The 16,424-nt window shown below is 35.4% G+C and overlaps 2 protein-coding genes and 1 non-coding gene across 3 annotated transcripts in view; all 3 read right to left on the bottom strand.

Annotated features, from left to right (window-relative positions):
- Nucleotides 1-16,424, bottom strand: part of LOC136031000 (arginase-1-like) — a 188,227-nt gene that overhangs the window by 147,770 nt on the left and 24,033 nt on the right. The window lies entirely within an intron of this gene.
- The window catches only part of LOC136030999 (serine--tRNA ligase, mitochondrial-like), a 48,683-nt gene continuing 35,747 nt past the window's right edge, over nt 3,489-16,424 (bottom strand). Inside the window, exons 3-4 of the mRNA XM_065710160.1 lie at nt 9,336-9,520; nt 3,489-4,003 (exon numbers count right to left, since the gene is read on the bottom strand). Of these exons, the coding sequence (XP_065566232.1) occupies nt 3,514-4,003; nt 9,336-9,520 (675 nt within the window). The 3' untranslated portion in view covers nt 3,489-3,513. The remainder of the gene's footprint in view (nt 4,004-9,335; nt 9,521-16,424) is intronic.
- Nucleotides 12,176-12,249, bottom strand: Trnai-aau (transfer RNA isoleucine (anticodon AAU)). The gene has a single exon. It is a non-coding gene; the product is annotated as a tRNA-Ile (tRNA).

Here is a 16,424-nt window from a genome sequence, read left to right as displayed (position 1 = left end):
AAGGTCTAAACCGGCGGTGCTGATATCCGCTTCGTGGCTCTTCAGCCGGAAAATACAATAGAGGGTAAAGGGCCAGCAATCCTTTGCTTTTGCACACCCTTCCTGCTTACATTCCCCAGATTTCTCCAGGTACCCATATAGAGCTTGGTCAAATCTGACTGAGCCTAAAGATTCAAACCACTGAACTCCGCACCAAACCAATTAGCCTGCCACGCCTGGGATCGAACCCGTGCACCTAGAAAAAAAGATTCCCAGCCCAGCGTACCAACCACTTAGTCAAGACGGCTAAGTGATTGGGCCACTTAGCAAGGACTGTTAAGTGGCTAAATGGTTTATACTAAACCATGAAAATAAATATACAAAACTAATTTGTTAATTTAGCAACGCTCTTCGTCTGTAAAAACTCACACATTAACATTCTGTCACTTTCCAAAGACAATAACACCCTCAAAGGAAAACAAAAACTTCTTAAGCTTTTTGGTGCTTATGTTTTTGGCCTTTTTTTGAAGATTTTTATCCAATTTTTTTTTAATTTGTCGCCCTTCGCCATCAAAAACTGCATAACTACATATGTAGGTTTTTCTCATTAAAACTGAATTATCTTAAGATATTGTCTAATTTGTCATTTAACTAATTCAGACAAATATATTTTATTCCCTGTCCTTGTTACTTTAATACGTAGAATCTACTATACTAGTAATAATTGTCTTAGAGTAATCAATAGCAATAACTAATAAATAAGGAGACTTCAAACTTACAAATCAAAATCCAAGATATTTTTTTTCTTGTTACTTTAAATAAATTATTGTAAAGTCATTTTTGTGCACTTCTTGACACACACCCCAACATTTGGTCACCTTTAAACTGGCCTACGTCCAAATAATTTTGTCACACTACATCCAACAAGTTGTACTTTAAATCAAAGCAATCCATGTTTTTTTTTACAAAACGTCATCTAATTCTTTTAAATAATTTTTTTTTGGAAATTAGTTCGTAAATTAAATCTTCATGCACTTCTTGACATACACCCTAACATTTTGTCCCCTTTAAATTGGCCGTCCAACAATTTCGTCACACTGTATCCAACAAGTTGTACTTTAAATTAAAGCAACTAAATTTTTTCTCCAAAACGTCATCGAATTCTTTAAATTATTTTTTTTTTCTAAATTAATTTGTAAATTAAATTTCTGTGCACTTCTTGGCAAAGGCCCAGCATTTTGTCACCTTTACGTTAACCTACGTCCACATAATTTTGTCACACTACGTCCAATATGTTGTATTTTAAATTAAAAATGGCAAAGTATCAAATTCTCTAAATTAGTTAATTTTCTAAATTAATTTGTATTTTTTCAGACTTCTTGGCATACAATCAATATTTTCCCGCCTTTAAGTTAACCTAAGTCCAAATTATTTTGTCATGATAAGTCTGGCATTTTGTTTCTTTATCATAGAAAATCTACTTTGCAAGTCAATTTGTCTTAGAGTGTGATAGAAAAGAATATAAAATAATAATGTTTCAAACTTTCGATTTATTCAGCTTAATTTATTTATTCATTCTCAATTGTTACTTTATTCTTATTATTTATTTATCTATATTTATCTTTTTTTTTATTATTACTTATTATTATTTTACCTTTATTTATCTTATTCATTCATTCTTAATTTATTTATTCAGATTTATCAAAACAGCAATTGAGGCAACTACATGAAAATAACCGCAAAAATTTTGCCAAGATAACATATTTGGGAGAGGTAAAAATGACAAAGTCCAGTGAAAAAAACTCCAATATCCCCTCCTCCCAACAAATGCTTAGCCTAGTATCCTATTGACCTTTTCCTACCGCCTCTCGTAATTGCTTGCTGTAAAAAAAGAAAATGTTAGCAAAACAAAAAAGCAGTTCCATCCAAGATGGAACCAGATGTATACTGCGTGTAAAGTGAAAGTGGTAACCACTACGCTATAGAATCACACAAACAAATCTTAAAAGATGATGATTCAAGCGCAAGAACACCCACTTTTTTTAAAATTCTACTTAACTCGTGGAAAAAAATGGAGTTTCATAGTGAAAAGTCCTATAAAAAGCTATTTCTGTGAGTGTTTCATGGGGACAAGCCATTTATTTTTGCACAAAATCTATAGAGAATCACTACTGCACTTCCCTTATTGAATGGAAGACATTGGAGCCACGGAATTGTATTTTCTTGTAATGTCTATAATTGTGTGGCAAAAATTTGCAGTTAACAGTACTATTTTTATGAACTGTCCTTTCTTTTTTAACCAAGACTAGGCCTCCCTGACTAATGGTATACATGTGAATGAAAGGAACATATTTTTTTCGTATTTTCTATAATTCCACTGCAAAAATTGTAGTTCAAAGAGGTACCACTCCTCCAACAGCTATCCAAACCTCCTCTTGACCTCCTCCTGCACTAAAAAAAAACCATTAAATTTTCCCCTTTTCATACAATTTAGCTAGAAAGAAAATGAATACAATATTTGATGCCTTTTTTATGCTCTTTCCAAATATAATAATCGCTTCTGGAAAAAAAAATTCCATTTTGAGTCCTTAATGGGGCCCTAATATAACTTGTTACCTTGTCCGTAGTTTTTAGATTATGATTTCAAGTTAAAAACTTGAGATAGTAAACAATGATAAATCACGTGCCAAATCACATAAAACACAAATAAGTGATTCCAATATGTGAACCCCCCCCATCTCTCTCTTGACCTTCACCAGTCACAGAGGGTCATATGCGGTACAAACACTAAAAAACAAGATTATATACTATAACCATCGTCCCCCACTACTTGATCTTCTCCAGCCAGAGAGGGTTATATGAGCCCCATTTCAGCCCAATAGGTTCCTTTGTTTAGAAAGGCATAGCAAACAAAAACGGAATTACAAGTGAAGCACTTGATATAGGAAATATAAATGAAGTATAAATCATTTGCACTATACAATTGCCAGTCATCTATATTGCATCTCTATTAGCAAAGCCATAGATGGCGAACATAATAACAGAAGCATTGCAGCTTGGCAAGACACAAGTAAATAAAAGCACATTTGGTTGGCGAAATCCAGTTATTTTGCCACAAAATGGCATATGATTAATTTTATTCTTTTTCTTCAAGCCCAAATGACAATAACATTTCCAATCAGTTCCAGCAATGGCTATTCTAGTTATGACTTTTTTTTACAGAAAATGTATATAGTCACGCCATTTTATTATTAGCATTAATCACGATTCAATATAGGGATTTGAGTTCCGTATTTTCAAGAAACTAGTTTTCGAACTTTGTTAGTTGCCTAAGAAGGAGATCGCTAAAACCCATGCTGTTTGTTGTCAATTATATTTCTTATGGGAATAAACAGCGAAAAAGGTTCTACCTGCTCATTCCTTATAGAAGGAGGTTCCACCTCTTCCTTTATGCCCATAGATCAAACCTAACATCAAAAAACTCAAAAAGAATTTATAAGTACCATAACTAATAAAAACAACCATTTATTTCTTCTACCATGATTTTATATATCTCATTTTGAGGGGAAACACAGGGGGCGTTAAAAGCTTTTGATAATTCATATAAGGCCATAACACTTCTGGAATATTAATTGTATCTGCATACCGATTCTGAAACGTTTCCAACAAAGCTATTAACATTCTTGGTACTGCACAGGCTGTACCGTTAACTGTATGACAGAAGTAAGTGTCTTCACCGCTTTCATACTTAATATTTAAACGTCTGGCTTGAAAGTCTGTGCAGTTTGATGAGCTACTAATTTCACCGAACATATTTCTGCCTGGCATCCAAGCTTCAATGTCAAATTTCCTGTAGGCAGGAGCACCTAACTCGTGGAGGGGCATGTCAAGTAACTGACAATGTATTCCGTAGGAGGCTGAAAGCTCTGACTGTATGTCGACAAACTCTTGGAGAAGAGCTTCACTTTGTGATATGTCGTTCTTGGTTACACCAAACATTTCTACCTTTGTAAACTGATGAACCCTAAAAATACCAAACCCGGTTTTACTCTTGAAATATGCTCCAACAGTAAAACTATTAAATAATTACTTTATATAAGCACTGGCAAACCATAATTTAATATCGAAATTTTTTCAGATCTAGTCTTAATTTTAACAGATCAATTAAGTAAGGAACATCATTTAATGCTGAATTGCTGATAGAATAAGATGCCGGATTTTATTGCTGCTAGTATTTTGAGTTCTTATGGCTTCAGTCAAAAGGCAGGAACTCCTCACAGAAATTACATCATTTTTTCGTTGGTTTAGAATAGGGATGTCCAACATGTGGCCCACCGGAGATTTTTGTGTGACCCGCTAGTCATTTTCAATCCAACTGGTATTTTTTTTTTGGCAAATTTGTTACAAAATGGGAAAAAAAATAATATTTTACTTCATCTAATAAATTTTTTGATATTTATGTCACACCTAAACAACCTTTGAACACCATACACTAACTGGTAGTAAATTTTTGTTCCTTTCTATGTTTATATTTTTTTTTTCTATTTTCGAAGATGAAATTAACGGCTTTTAATTTTTCTTTTATGTACCCATTTATCTTGAAATTTAATAGGTTCTGTGGCCCAGTGAATTATTTCAAGCGACAATATGGCTCCCTATTATAAAAGATTGGACTTCCCCGGTCCAGAGCCCTACACCGTTACTTAAACAATTTCTGCAATTAATTGACACTGCAAATGACAAAACGTTTCACTTTAAAATAAATTTCAGAATAAACATAATTAATTAGCTTCTTAATAACAATTCCCAGCTGTCAAAGACCATAAGACATTAACTTCCATAGATGCAAACATATAGACATTATGTACCATAATTATTTATATTATGTTATGTACCATATGTACATAACCATTACCATTATGTTAACTCCGTGTTAACATAATAATGTTAAAAAGGTAATTAATAATGGTAATTATATAAATAATGGTAATTATGTTAACATAATTACCATTATGTTAACATAACCATTACCATTATGTACCATTATGTTATGTACATGGCATTTACATTATGTACCATAATTATAAACAACCATAAGACATTAACTTCCATAGATGCAAACATATAGACATTATGAACCATAATTATTTACATTATGTTATGTACCATATGTACATAACCATTACCATTATGTTAACTCCGTGTTAACATAAAAATGTTAACACGGTAATTAATAATGGTAATTATATAAATAATGGTAATTATGGTAACATAGTTACCATTATGTTAACATAACCATTACCATTATGTACCATTATGTTATGTACATGTTATTTACATTATGTACCATAAGTATAACCAACCATAAGACATTAACTTCCATAGATACAAACAAATCCAACTTCAATCCGAAAGCTGGATATTTAAATACTTTTGGTTTTAGTGACTCTAGTTGTGTTATTTCGAGTTTGCACATAAATTTGTAAGACGATGGCTATGGCTGTGATTATTACGTGTTTAATGCCTCGTCTTTTATTGTGACAAGTGCTGCCACTGATTGGCATGGCCATATAAGGCGTTTAATAAAATCAGTTGAGTTTAAAAGAGAAGGATCTGATCATTCAATTTTTCTTCGAAGGGGTCAAACACATGAAAAAAGTATGCTTAAGGCCTTAATTTTACTGAGCGGACCTTGTATCTCGGCGACAACACTTACGGCCGCAATTTTTCCGGAACGTTGAATGTATATGGAACGCTAGTAGATTTTTTTTCTTTCTTTTTTACTTAAATCGAATAGTAAAAAAAAAAAAATGTTGTGAAATTTGAACAGAAATTTCAAAGCATATCTATTTTAGAAAATTGCACCGGTGAAGAACATATTTCAGAAAAAGTTAGGAATCATTTTTGAGAAGCCAGAGAAAATAGAAAATAAAATCTAATTGCTTTTCTTAAAAGACAAAATCTTACTAAAAGATGAAATGTTAGAAGCGAAATCAAAGCTCACATATTAGAACCTCAGACCCGTAAACAGCATTGAGTCAAATAAAGAAAATATTAAAATAAAGAAATAAACAAAGAAAAGAGGACAAACTCAAATATGAAAAAACAATTTAAAATCGTAAATGCAAAAATCACATCAAGTTTAGATGGGGCTAAGCGTTTTAGTGCCGATTGCAGATTTGGAAGTTCCAACCTTTAATAAAAATATATTATCCTAATCAAGCCTGACAAAGCCGAATCCTATCATTTTCTGAAACAAGCTACTACTATTACTACCGTTCTGTTCACTTCAGTTTCAGTTCATTTAATTTCAGCTTTAGTTTCAATTTAAGATTGTTTATAAAATTATCCAAAGAAAGACATGAAAGCACTTGGTGGGCAACTATATATATCTGTCGTAGCAAACAAACAAAACAAAGGAAAAGGGAAACAAAACAAACAAATTATGACCAATTTTTCTCCTTGAAATATAAAAAAAAATGCAAAAAAAAAAATAATAACCAAAACAAAACATCTATGAAAAAGAAAGTTACTCATTTTACTATTGAATAAATTGAAGGTGTTCCAATGCCCGAATGCTCTGTGGAAGTGTTCCAAACGAGAGGATCAAGAAATCTGCTCTAGTTCCACATTTGTATTCACTGACTGGATTATCAACATTGCGGGTGCTGTGACTATCAAGTGATCTATTTTCTCTATAAAAAGTATAAAATACTCCAGGAATGACACAATTCCAATCCTGATACGAGAATATTCCTGCTTGATAAACTCGAAGTTGTTTAATATCGAGCACTTTGAGTTTGTTAAAACACGCCGCAGTGTCATTAACTTTTTGATGCATCTACCATTACCTCCTTAGAACAGAGGTATTACTTTAGCCTGTTTCTGGGTACCTGGGAACAGATACCCAGAAGTTGTCTAATATCGAACACTTTGAGTTTGTTAAAACACGCCGCAGTGTCATTAACTTTTTTGATGCATCTACCATTACCTCCTTAGAACAGAGGTATTACTTTAGCCTGTTTCTGGGTATCTGGGAACATTCCTGTTGTTGGGGATACATTAATAATGTTAAGTAGGGAAGGAAGTAGCTACATAATTTTTTCTTAAACGTCCGTAAAATTCAGACAATTATTCACGGCAGAATTGAATTTAATACCCTTGGCAATTTGTACAATCTCATCACCTGGGCATTTTCAAATCGAAACTCCAGTCCTTCTCCTCAGCGAAAGAAAATTTTCTCAATCATTTCTAGCAGTGACTGCAATTTTTCCCGATAAATTCAATGATAATTTGCCACACTGCTATAGTATCACACATTTGGGCTCGCTGAACTTCTCACTAAAATAGCTTTTTTTAGCTTGACGTTGCAAAAGGTTTACTCAGTTGCTTGCCTCGAAATCAGTCTAATTCTGTGTATTCACAGCTAGCTCTAATACCACATTTATTTTATTTCTCTTACTTATGATTTCGTCAGTTATCCATGGTTCTCAAGCTGGCAAAGTTGGGCTCAACATCAGCTGGAGCAAAACGACAATCATGTTTATTGATCCACAGTCATCTCAACCACCTACTCCTGCAGTCGAAGTATGCAAAAACTAGGTGGCGGTCGTGAAGGACTTCACTTACCTCGGCTCCATTCTGTGGTGACGGATCAGCCGGGAGCAAATTCAACGCACGGATCGCCAAGGAAACTTCCATCCAAGGGAGACACAACAAAACTTGGTACAACCCTGCTGTCAACAGCCTCCCAAAAATGCGGATATTTAATGCATCTGTACGCTCAGTCCTATTGCACAGCGTAGAAACTTGGCGAAGAATCACATCGACTTTGAGAAAGTTGGGTGCAACTCCATCCAAAAGACTCAATTTCAACCCCATGGCCACCGGGTGGAAAAGACCACATGGTCGTCTAAGAACGAGATGGTCCAATAGTCTTCATCAATTTCTAAGCAAGGCAGGATTTAGACCTGAAGATGCACCCGCAGATGTTTAAGACCGAATGTCCTGGAGGAGGATGGTGTCTGCTCTCTCCATGCTGGCGCCAAGTCGACAGGACAATTAAGTCAAGCTAAGTCAAGCCATTATTTTGGTGGTTCAGCCTTCTTCCCCATTTCCCTAATAGGAATAAACTCAATTACAGAGTATGTGATAAATAGATTACCTACATCATTCCCTAAGCAAGGCAGGAATAAGACCTGAAAATGCATCCGCGGATATTCAAGACCATGTGTCCTGCATGAGGATGATGTCTGCTCTCTTAATGCTGGCTTCAAGTCGGCAGGAGAATTAAGTCAAGTTAAATCAAGCCATGGTTTTCGTGGTTCATTCTTCTTTTCCATTTCTTAATAATAACCCTTTCCCCCATAAAATTATAAATTTCTGATTAATAAGACAAAACACTTCACACTAATTTTCTTCCCATCTCTTAACATTGGGCAACCAAAGTGCAATTAAAATATAACACCGTGCTTACATATAGGTTCAATCTTAAGGTTGGGGGGGTCAACAGATTTACAGAGGGAGAAAACGCCTCGATACTGAATTTTTAAGCGATCCTTCCCAAATTTTCTTCGTGGGATTCTTCTTTGGGCCAACAATCACAGTTACTAAGAAGTACAACTTTTCGGAGTAAGGAATTTAAGAAGATTTTCCTACTTTGGGGGTTGGAAAAAGAACACCTTCAAGCTGCATATTTTCAATTTTACTGGAGTGAAAGACCTTTGGACTTGAACCACAAAAATTCCTCGGAGTCTAGTCAGCAAAATGGACCATACAGTCGAATTGGTACACAGCCTCGGAATGACTTACGATGTGTGTACCCAACAATCTGTCTTCCTCTCTCATGGTTTCTTGTTCTTTCACCCAGCTTTTTAAGGTACTAAACTATTTTAGCTGTTGTAGAAGAAAGAAAAATCTAACATAATATAATCCGAACTACAAAACATTTTTTAAAAATTATTATTCTGTCAAAACTGTCGTCTTCATATGCCTGTATTTAATTATATCGGGTTAGATAAAAAAAAGATGTTGATCATAAATTGACATCTCTGCCCATGGGACTGATACATTCTAGATAGAAAGATAGAGAGATAAATTTATTGCCCATCCGAAAAACGGTACAAGACCAGAAATGGAATAAACAAAAAAAAAGAAATAATAACTTAGGTACTATAAAAATACACAAAGACACTTAGGACGAATCACGATGGCAAGGCTACTGGACTCAATTGACTTTAAAAATTCCATCTGAAGCCTAATGAGAGCTGCAATAGGATCGGCAACACCGAACTGACGCGACACCTAATCAACCTTACTTTACTAGCATTATAATCTAATCAAGGTGAATTACTAACCTGTAAATACCCCTTTCATCAAAGGAGCTAGAAATCTCTGCTCGATAACACCGACTAACAGCAGCCAACTTAAGAGGAAGTTCATCAACATTAAGTACTTGGTTTGATAAGAAACCAGCAATCGCCATCTCGGATGTACCTGACAGACACAAGTCCCCATGAAGGCTCGGATCTAATGTATAGACCTGAAATAAAAACAATCGCTGTCTAACATCAGCAAGCCACAATACAAGAAAGAGAAAAAGATTTCCTCCAATTGACATATAGCTGACGCCGACGGAATAAAAATAGAATACTTACCCCCTCCCTCAATACATAAAAGGAAAAAACTAAAGACCCTCCAGCGAAAAGTCGGCAAAAAAAGAACTCTTATATAACACTCTTATATAGCTCTTATAGACATCACACCAAATCCTTTTGGAAGCCTCTTCAAACATCACTTACAGTAAATTAAAACCAATCAACATTTGGGATACTGGACACTGTAACGAAACAAGGCACACCATTACACATCAGAGCAAAAATAAATTACAACATCGTATAGCAAAGGGGTTCTTCCATCCATAAAATACAAGGGGACTACAATAACAGGGTATAACGTATAAAGGGAACCTATCTTAAATTTTCGGGCCGAAAAACCCAAATATACACGACTTACAAATTTATTTGCATCTAAAATATATGTTTGAAAGGCATGCAAAAAAAAAAAAACTGTTTTCATACTTGTTCTAGTCATTTAGTATAGCAGCAAGAAGTGCCATTTTTTATGGCCTCTGGCCTTTTTATTAGTTTCAAAAAAAATTTGTTCAAAAACTCCTCTTTGAAGATTTGTACAAAAATAGTTTTATATTGACTCCAGTTATGTCAAATTATGAGGTTTGAAGAGACCAGACGGAAGTTATCATGGTTGAAGCAACAGCTGTAACATTGTAAAGAGCTAACCACAGCTAATGCTAAAAAAAACATTTTTAACACATTTAACGCGCAGCTGAGCTTGCAAAATCACACTAGTTACTCCAATCCAAAGTCAAAGAATTTGCTACTCCAGGACTCATGGCCCCCTCCCGCAGGACTTAGGATTAAAACTCGAACGTACCATCCACTCGGCTATGCCATATTCCTACTGCTTCTATCACTACTAAGACTACTACTAATATTACTACAACTGTTACTATCAGTACTACTTCTACTACAACTACTATAACTACTGCTATTACATTCTGAAACTACTACTACTGCTTCTACTGCTAGCCGTTTTTTTGTCTCTATTCCTTTAAATTATTAGAAAAGAGGGAATGTTTAGTCCTGGATGTGTGTAAAAGGACTAAGGGTATTGAGGTGAAACTTCAGGGAATGCTGAGCAGGATGATGAGCTATATCAAATGACACTATGTGAATCTATAATATCTTAGTAACGCTTCTACTGATATTACTATTGAGAAATACAATTTGTGTATACGCGCACCTGAACTTGCAAAATCACACTACTTACTCCAATCCAAAGCCAAAGGATTTGCTACACCACGACTCGAGCCCTCCTCCCGAACGACTTAGAATTACAGCTCGAACGTGCCATCCACTCGGCTAGGCCCTATTCCTACTGCTGCTGCTACTACTACTAAGACTACTGCTACTATTACTGCTACTACTACTCCTGTTACTATCAGTACTACTTCTACTTCTACTCCAGTTACTATTACTATAAAGAATACTATTACTACTGCAAAAACTACTACTACTACTTCTACTGCTACTACTACTACTATTATTACTACTGAACTAAATCAAAAGAGTTTAAGTGCATCCAGGTATTCTAAATGACAATGACGTAATACATTGGCAACAGGACAGTGTAGTACGTTGAAACTTTCAGGGCATGTTGTTGGGGAGGTTGAACCAGATCAAAAAACACTAAATGCTTCCAAGGTTGTCAAAAGGTTGTATCTGTGATATCTCAGGAACAGCTAAGGGTATTTAATTCAAACTTTCAGGTAATGATGAGGGAGTTTTAAACTAAAAAAAAAAAAAAAAAAAAAAAAAAAAAAACATTACGCGCATCCAGGTTGTCAAAATGGCGTACCTGAAATATTATCAGGAGTGGCTAAGGGTACGTAGATGAAACTTTCAGAGAATGCTGAGAAGAATCTTGAACAAATTAAAATATTACTATGCCAGGTCGTCAAATATCTTATGTACAATACATCAGCATAGACTAAGGGCATAAATTTTAAACTATGAGTCAATGTTGAACCAAATCAAAAGAAATGCACTGCAGGGCCGACGCAGGGACCTTAGTAGTCAAGAAGCGTCGTTAATCCGATACAATACAATATAAATCATAAGAAACCTTATGTATCCAGGTTGTCAAAAGGGTGTATCTGTAATATCTTAAGAATGTCTAAGAGTATTAAGCTGAAATTTTCAGGCAATGATGAGGGGGGGGGGTTAAACCATCCGCATTCAGGTTGTAATAAGGGCGTACCTGCAATATCTGAGGGATCCCTAATTTATTAAGTTGAAAATTTCAGGGGATGTTGAACTAAATCAAAAGGCACTACTTTCATCCATGTTGTCAAAAGTTGCAACATTGAATTGGCAGAAGATTTTAATTAATTCAGAGCTCTTGTTGATTAGACGCTTTAGGCTGTATTATAATCAATTTGGATTATAATCCAAACCCCCATTGGATTATAACCCCATTTTTCGCAAAAAGGCACACTTCAACTGAAGAAAAGCGTAAGAAAGCAAATTAAAATTGAATACTAAAAAAATTTGTTAGCTCGATATAGACTATATCCCTAAAATAGCCTAATGGAGTTACCATATAAAGGTCAAAATAATGGCTCGTGAGGGGATCGAACCCACGACCTTCGCGTTATTAGCACGACGCTCTAACCAACTGAGCTAACAAGCCGTTGGATACCACAATTAAAAAAAAAGTTTATGAATTTATTAAGGCAGAAAAATATGTTAATTAAACAAATAATGCAAACGAAACTTCTCAATAAGCATTACAGCTATGCACGGGATCAGTTTTCTCGGCACCTAACATCACCTCTTCGATCTTGATCAATAAAAAAAAAGTATTTTCCAACTGAAAGTAAGTAGCAACATTAAAACTTAAAACGAAAGGAAATTATTCCGTACATGAGGAAAGCTGCTCCTTCCTCAGCCCACCCTCCTTACGCTGAAGTTTTGTAGTTCTTAAAAAAAAAACTTCTTAATCAAATTCAAGGACCCTAATATTTGAAAGTTTCTTTTTTTAAAGAATTATGACAAAATGTAAAACTTTAGCGTAAAGGAATTTTCGACGAGGGGACAGTCCCCCTCATACACGGAAAAATTTATGTTCGTTTTAAGTAACATTGTTGCTCCTCACTTTCAGTTAAAAAACTAATTTGTTTTTTAATTTAATTTTTAACCTTTAAATCAAGCCAGGATAGGCTACATCCCCTGCGTGTAAAAACTTCCCCTAAAATTTCTTCAGATGGAAAATTCCTTCCAAAAATTCAACACACTTTCTGTACGCATTGGCTCTTTCCCAATGTTCTATGACCATTGGTTTGACTCTAAAGTCCCTGGGAAAAACAAAAAGAAAAAAAAATAACATGCCTCCTTGATCTTTTTTATGGCAAAGTTACCAAATCCCACATTTTTGTAGATAGGGGCTAGAAACCTAGTTACTACCGCACATTACCGACGGTACTCTCCTCCCAAACACGAGTTAGAGTCGGTCGGTAGTAGCGCTCATTACTTCTTAGTATTTTGTCCTGTGGTGGTGCAGTGGGTTTGATCTCAGGTTGGTAACACGGGATCCAGAGTTCGAACCCAGATGAAGCAGCACACTACAAGACCGATGCAAGAACCTTAGTAGTTGAGAAGCGTCGTTAATCAGATACAATTCAATGTAATATATGAGCTTGAAACCTCTACAATCGGATTCTCTGACATGAATCTGATGATGAGATTTTCATTGAGGCTTTTTGGGGGTGTTTCCCCCTTTTTATAAAAACGGGCAAATTTTCGCAGACTCGTACCTTTTGATTTTTAACATTAAACTTTTATGAATTGAATATATTTGGAATTGGTATAAGGATCCAATGCCCTCCATGTCTCTACTGTTAAAAAATTCCGTTTTTTACAGTTTTGGCAACTATTGGGCAGAGTCGCTCCTTACATACAGTTCGTTAGCAAGAAAGGTTTGATTAATGTAAGCTACTAAATGCCATACCCGGTTCAATAGCCACTGAAACACGTGTAACTGAACTCAAAGCAACTGAACCACCACGCAACTGAACCCTCGTGTAACTGAATCCTCATGCAACTAAACCCCATTTAATTGATCCGTTGTGCAACTCAACCCCCATGCATCTCAACCACATTTAACTAAACCCCCGTGTAACCGAACCCCAGTGCAATTGAACCAGATTGCAACTGGACCACCGTACAACTAAACCACCGTGCAATTGAACCCCCATGCAACTGAACCCTCTTATAACTGAACTCTCGTGCAGCTCAACCACCGCACTTAAAGTGGGTTCAACACAAGTTAAAATCTTTACATGTTTAACCTTGTTGGAATTGTTTGCTTTTAAAAGTCATAATATAAATGACGGTCAAAATGATTAATAAAAAAAAGCTCTGTTTTATTGTTACAAAAAGAACGAAAATCGGACGTCACAAACTGTTAAAGCCAGATTTATTTCTCCTTTTTGTATGTCTATTAATGGGAGTTCACTTTGCCCTGTCACTGTCTAAAGGTCTAGGCGTTTGCTCCCCCCTCTCTCCCATAGAAAACCCCTCCCTAGCAAAATACCCCCTCGAGGAAAATATCTTTTTCCAAATTGGAATATTTTATTTGGGTTCTGTTATTTTTTAGTTTAGGTGAGGAGTGCTAAGGAAAGTGGAAGAAAGGAATTTATGTACAAGTCTTGCCCCCCCCCCACTCTGTGCAAACATGTTCTTCTTATGGAAAATCCTCCAGAATTCTCTCCCCTCTTCAGAAAATCCCATGCAAAAAATGTCCGTATGTTTTCCAATAACAAACACTATCTGCTAGCAATGGACAAATTACAAAACTTAAAAGGTACTTAAACTTCGGCAATGGGGTTCTCTGATTATTTTGCAGCTAAAGAGAGAGGGAGATGCCCCGTGTATTTTAATGCCAAAACATCTCAACTTTCAATGAGCCTTCGGACAAATACAGAATTATCTCTAGGGAAGAGACGAAAGGAGGATGGAGGTAGACATTATTTATAATCCCCAGGCAGTTCTAGTCTTTTTTTAAGCCGAAAGTTATTGGATACTTTTTTCGGGGGTATTTTCCAGGGGGGGGGGTATTTCCGGCGAGGTACTATTTACCGGAAGTCTTTTCCAGAGAAGGTGTTTTTTCCTGGGAGGGGCTGGTTGCCTTCCGATCACTCTTGACTTTTATATAGGGCACTAAAACTTTCAATTTCCAATCGAACAATAAAACGTGATTAGTAAACGTGATTAAACTCCTTGGGACAAGGGCTATAGATTATTGCAAGTTACCCGTTGTTAAAATTCAAGGATTTTATAGAAGGGAAGGTAGTACAAACTTTGGAGAAGGCTCATTCGATTAGAAATTGAAATTTCAAGTTCAATTTTGAAGAGTCAAAGGTAATCAGAGGACAGTCAGCCTCTTCCTATTAACCGCCATTTTCCCCTCCAAATTTATCGAATCAAAATTTAAAAAAATACTTTTTTTCAAAATAGTCTAAAAGTCAAATAACTATGCCCCTGGGCCTAACAACCCCATCCCCAGCTCCTGGGCCGTAAGTTAAGCTACTTACTCGCAGCGTAACACAGAAAGCTTTTATGAGAAAATTTTTACATGGCCGGGGGGGGGGGGGTGCATATTCGATTAGAAATCATAAGTTCCAGTTCACTTTTTCAGAATTAAAAATGATCAAAAGGCTTTCGACCCCACCCTCTTTTTTCCCCAAATATATTTGATCCATAATTTTGAGATGATCGTTTCATTTAAAACTGATCAAAGGTTAAATAACTATGGCTCCAGGGTTAACAACCCCTAGCCCCTGGCGCAAGGGCTGTAAGTTATGCAAGTTGCCCATTGTTAACATACAAGGTGGCTTTTTTATCAAGAAAAGAGGGCATGTTTGATACTATAAATAAAAAAAAAATAAATAAAAAAAAATAAACCACAGTTAATAATAACACAATTATTAAAAAAAACATATTTTCTTAATACATTTAACACTGACTAAGGAAATGTTCTATTACCTGTTATATTAAAGTAATGAAAAAAGCAAGTTTATGGGATTTTTAATTAGAAATCCAAAAAAACTTTAATAAGGGCTTTAAAATCCTCTGAAAATGACGGTAGTTAGAAATAAAAGTATACTGTTGAAATTTACATGTCTCAAAACTTTTAACAGGAAGCATCAGCCCGCTACCCATTGGAAACCTGACATTATCATAGTTGCAGCGATAAAATATCAAACAATTATCAAAACACGTTATCGGGGGATAGTTTTCGCCAAAAACAAAATACTGAAGTGTCTTCAGTATGAGGAAGACGTCAACTCTTTTTTGCTTTTTTTTTTAGTTAGCAAGGTCTATTCTCCAGGAAGTGCAACTGTGGCAACTAAGGTTTCTGGATTAAATGCATCGAATGGGGAAAATGCACCCATTAGAAGTTTTATTCAAGCAAATAGTCTACGGTGGATATACAGCTGGAGGACTTAGAAAGAAATGACGTAATAACTTCAAAAGCAACCTCAAATCCCTTCTGGAACAATCAGACGACCGTCTAGGTGATCCATGAACGTGGTGAGGTAATGACACCAACGTCTCCCAAAAGAACGTAGTTCATTCTTTGCTAGGTTCTTGCTAAGAAAAGCCAAAAACTCTCTCACGCATGGCATGTTTAAATTAATTTTAATAGATATAACTTAAAATATTTCAAGTTTGGTTTACTAATCCGCTAATCATTCTTTGAATAATGGGGCCGTTTTTTATATCTATTCCTTCAAATTATTAGGAAAGAGGGAATGTATAGTCCTGTGTGTATCTGAAAAGTCTAAGGGTATTAAGGTGGAACTT

Source organism: Artemia franciscana, chromosome 9 (assembly GCF_032884065.1).
Source record: "Artemia franciscana chromosome 9, ASM3288406v1, whole genome shotgun sequence".
Classification (NCBI taxonomy): Eukaryota; Metazoa; Arthropoda; class Branchiopoda; order Anostraca; family Artemiidae; genus Artemia; species Artemia franciscana.
The sequence above is the reverse complement of the archived record's forward strand: the minus strand, read 5'-3'. Positions and strand labels throughout refer to the sequence as shown.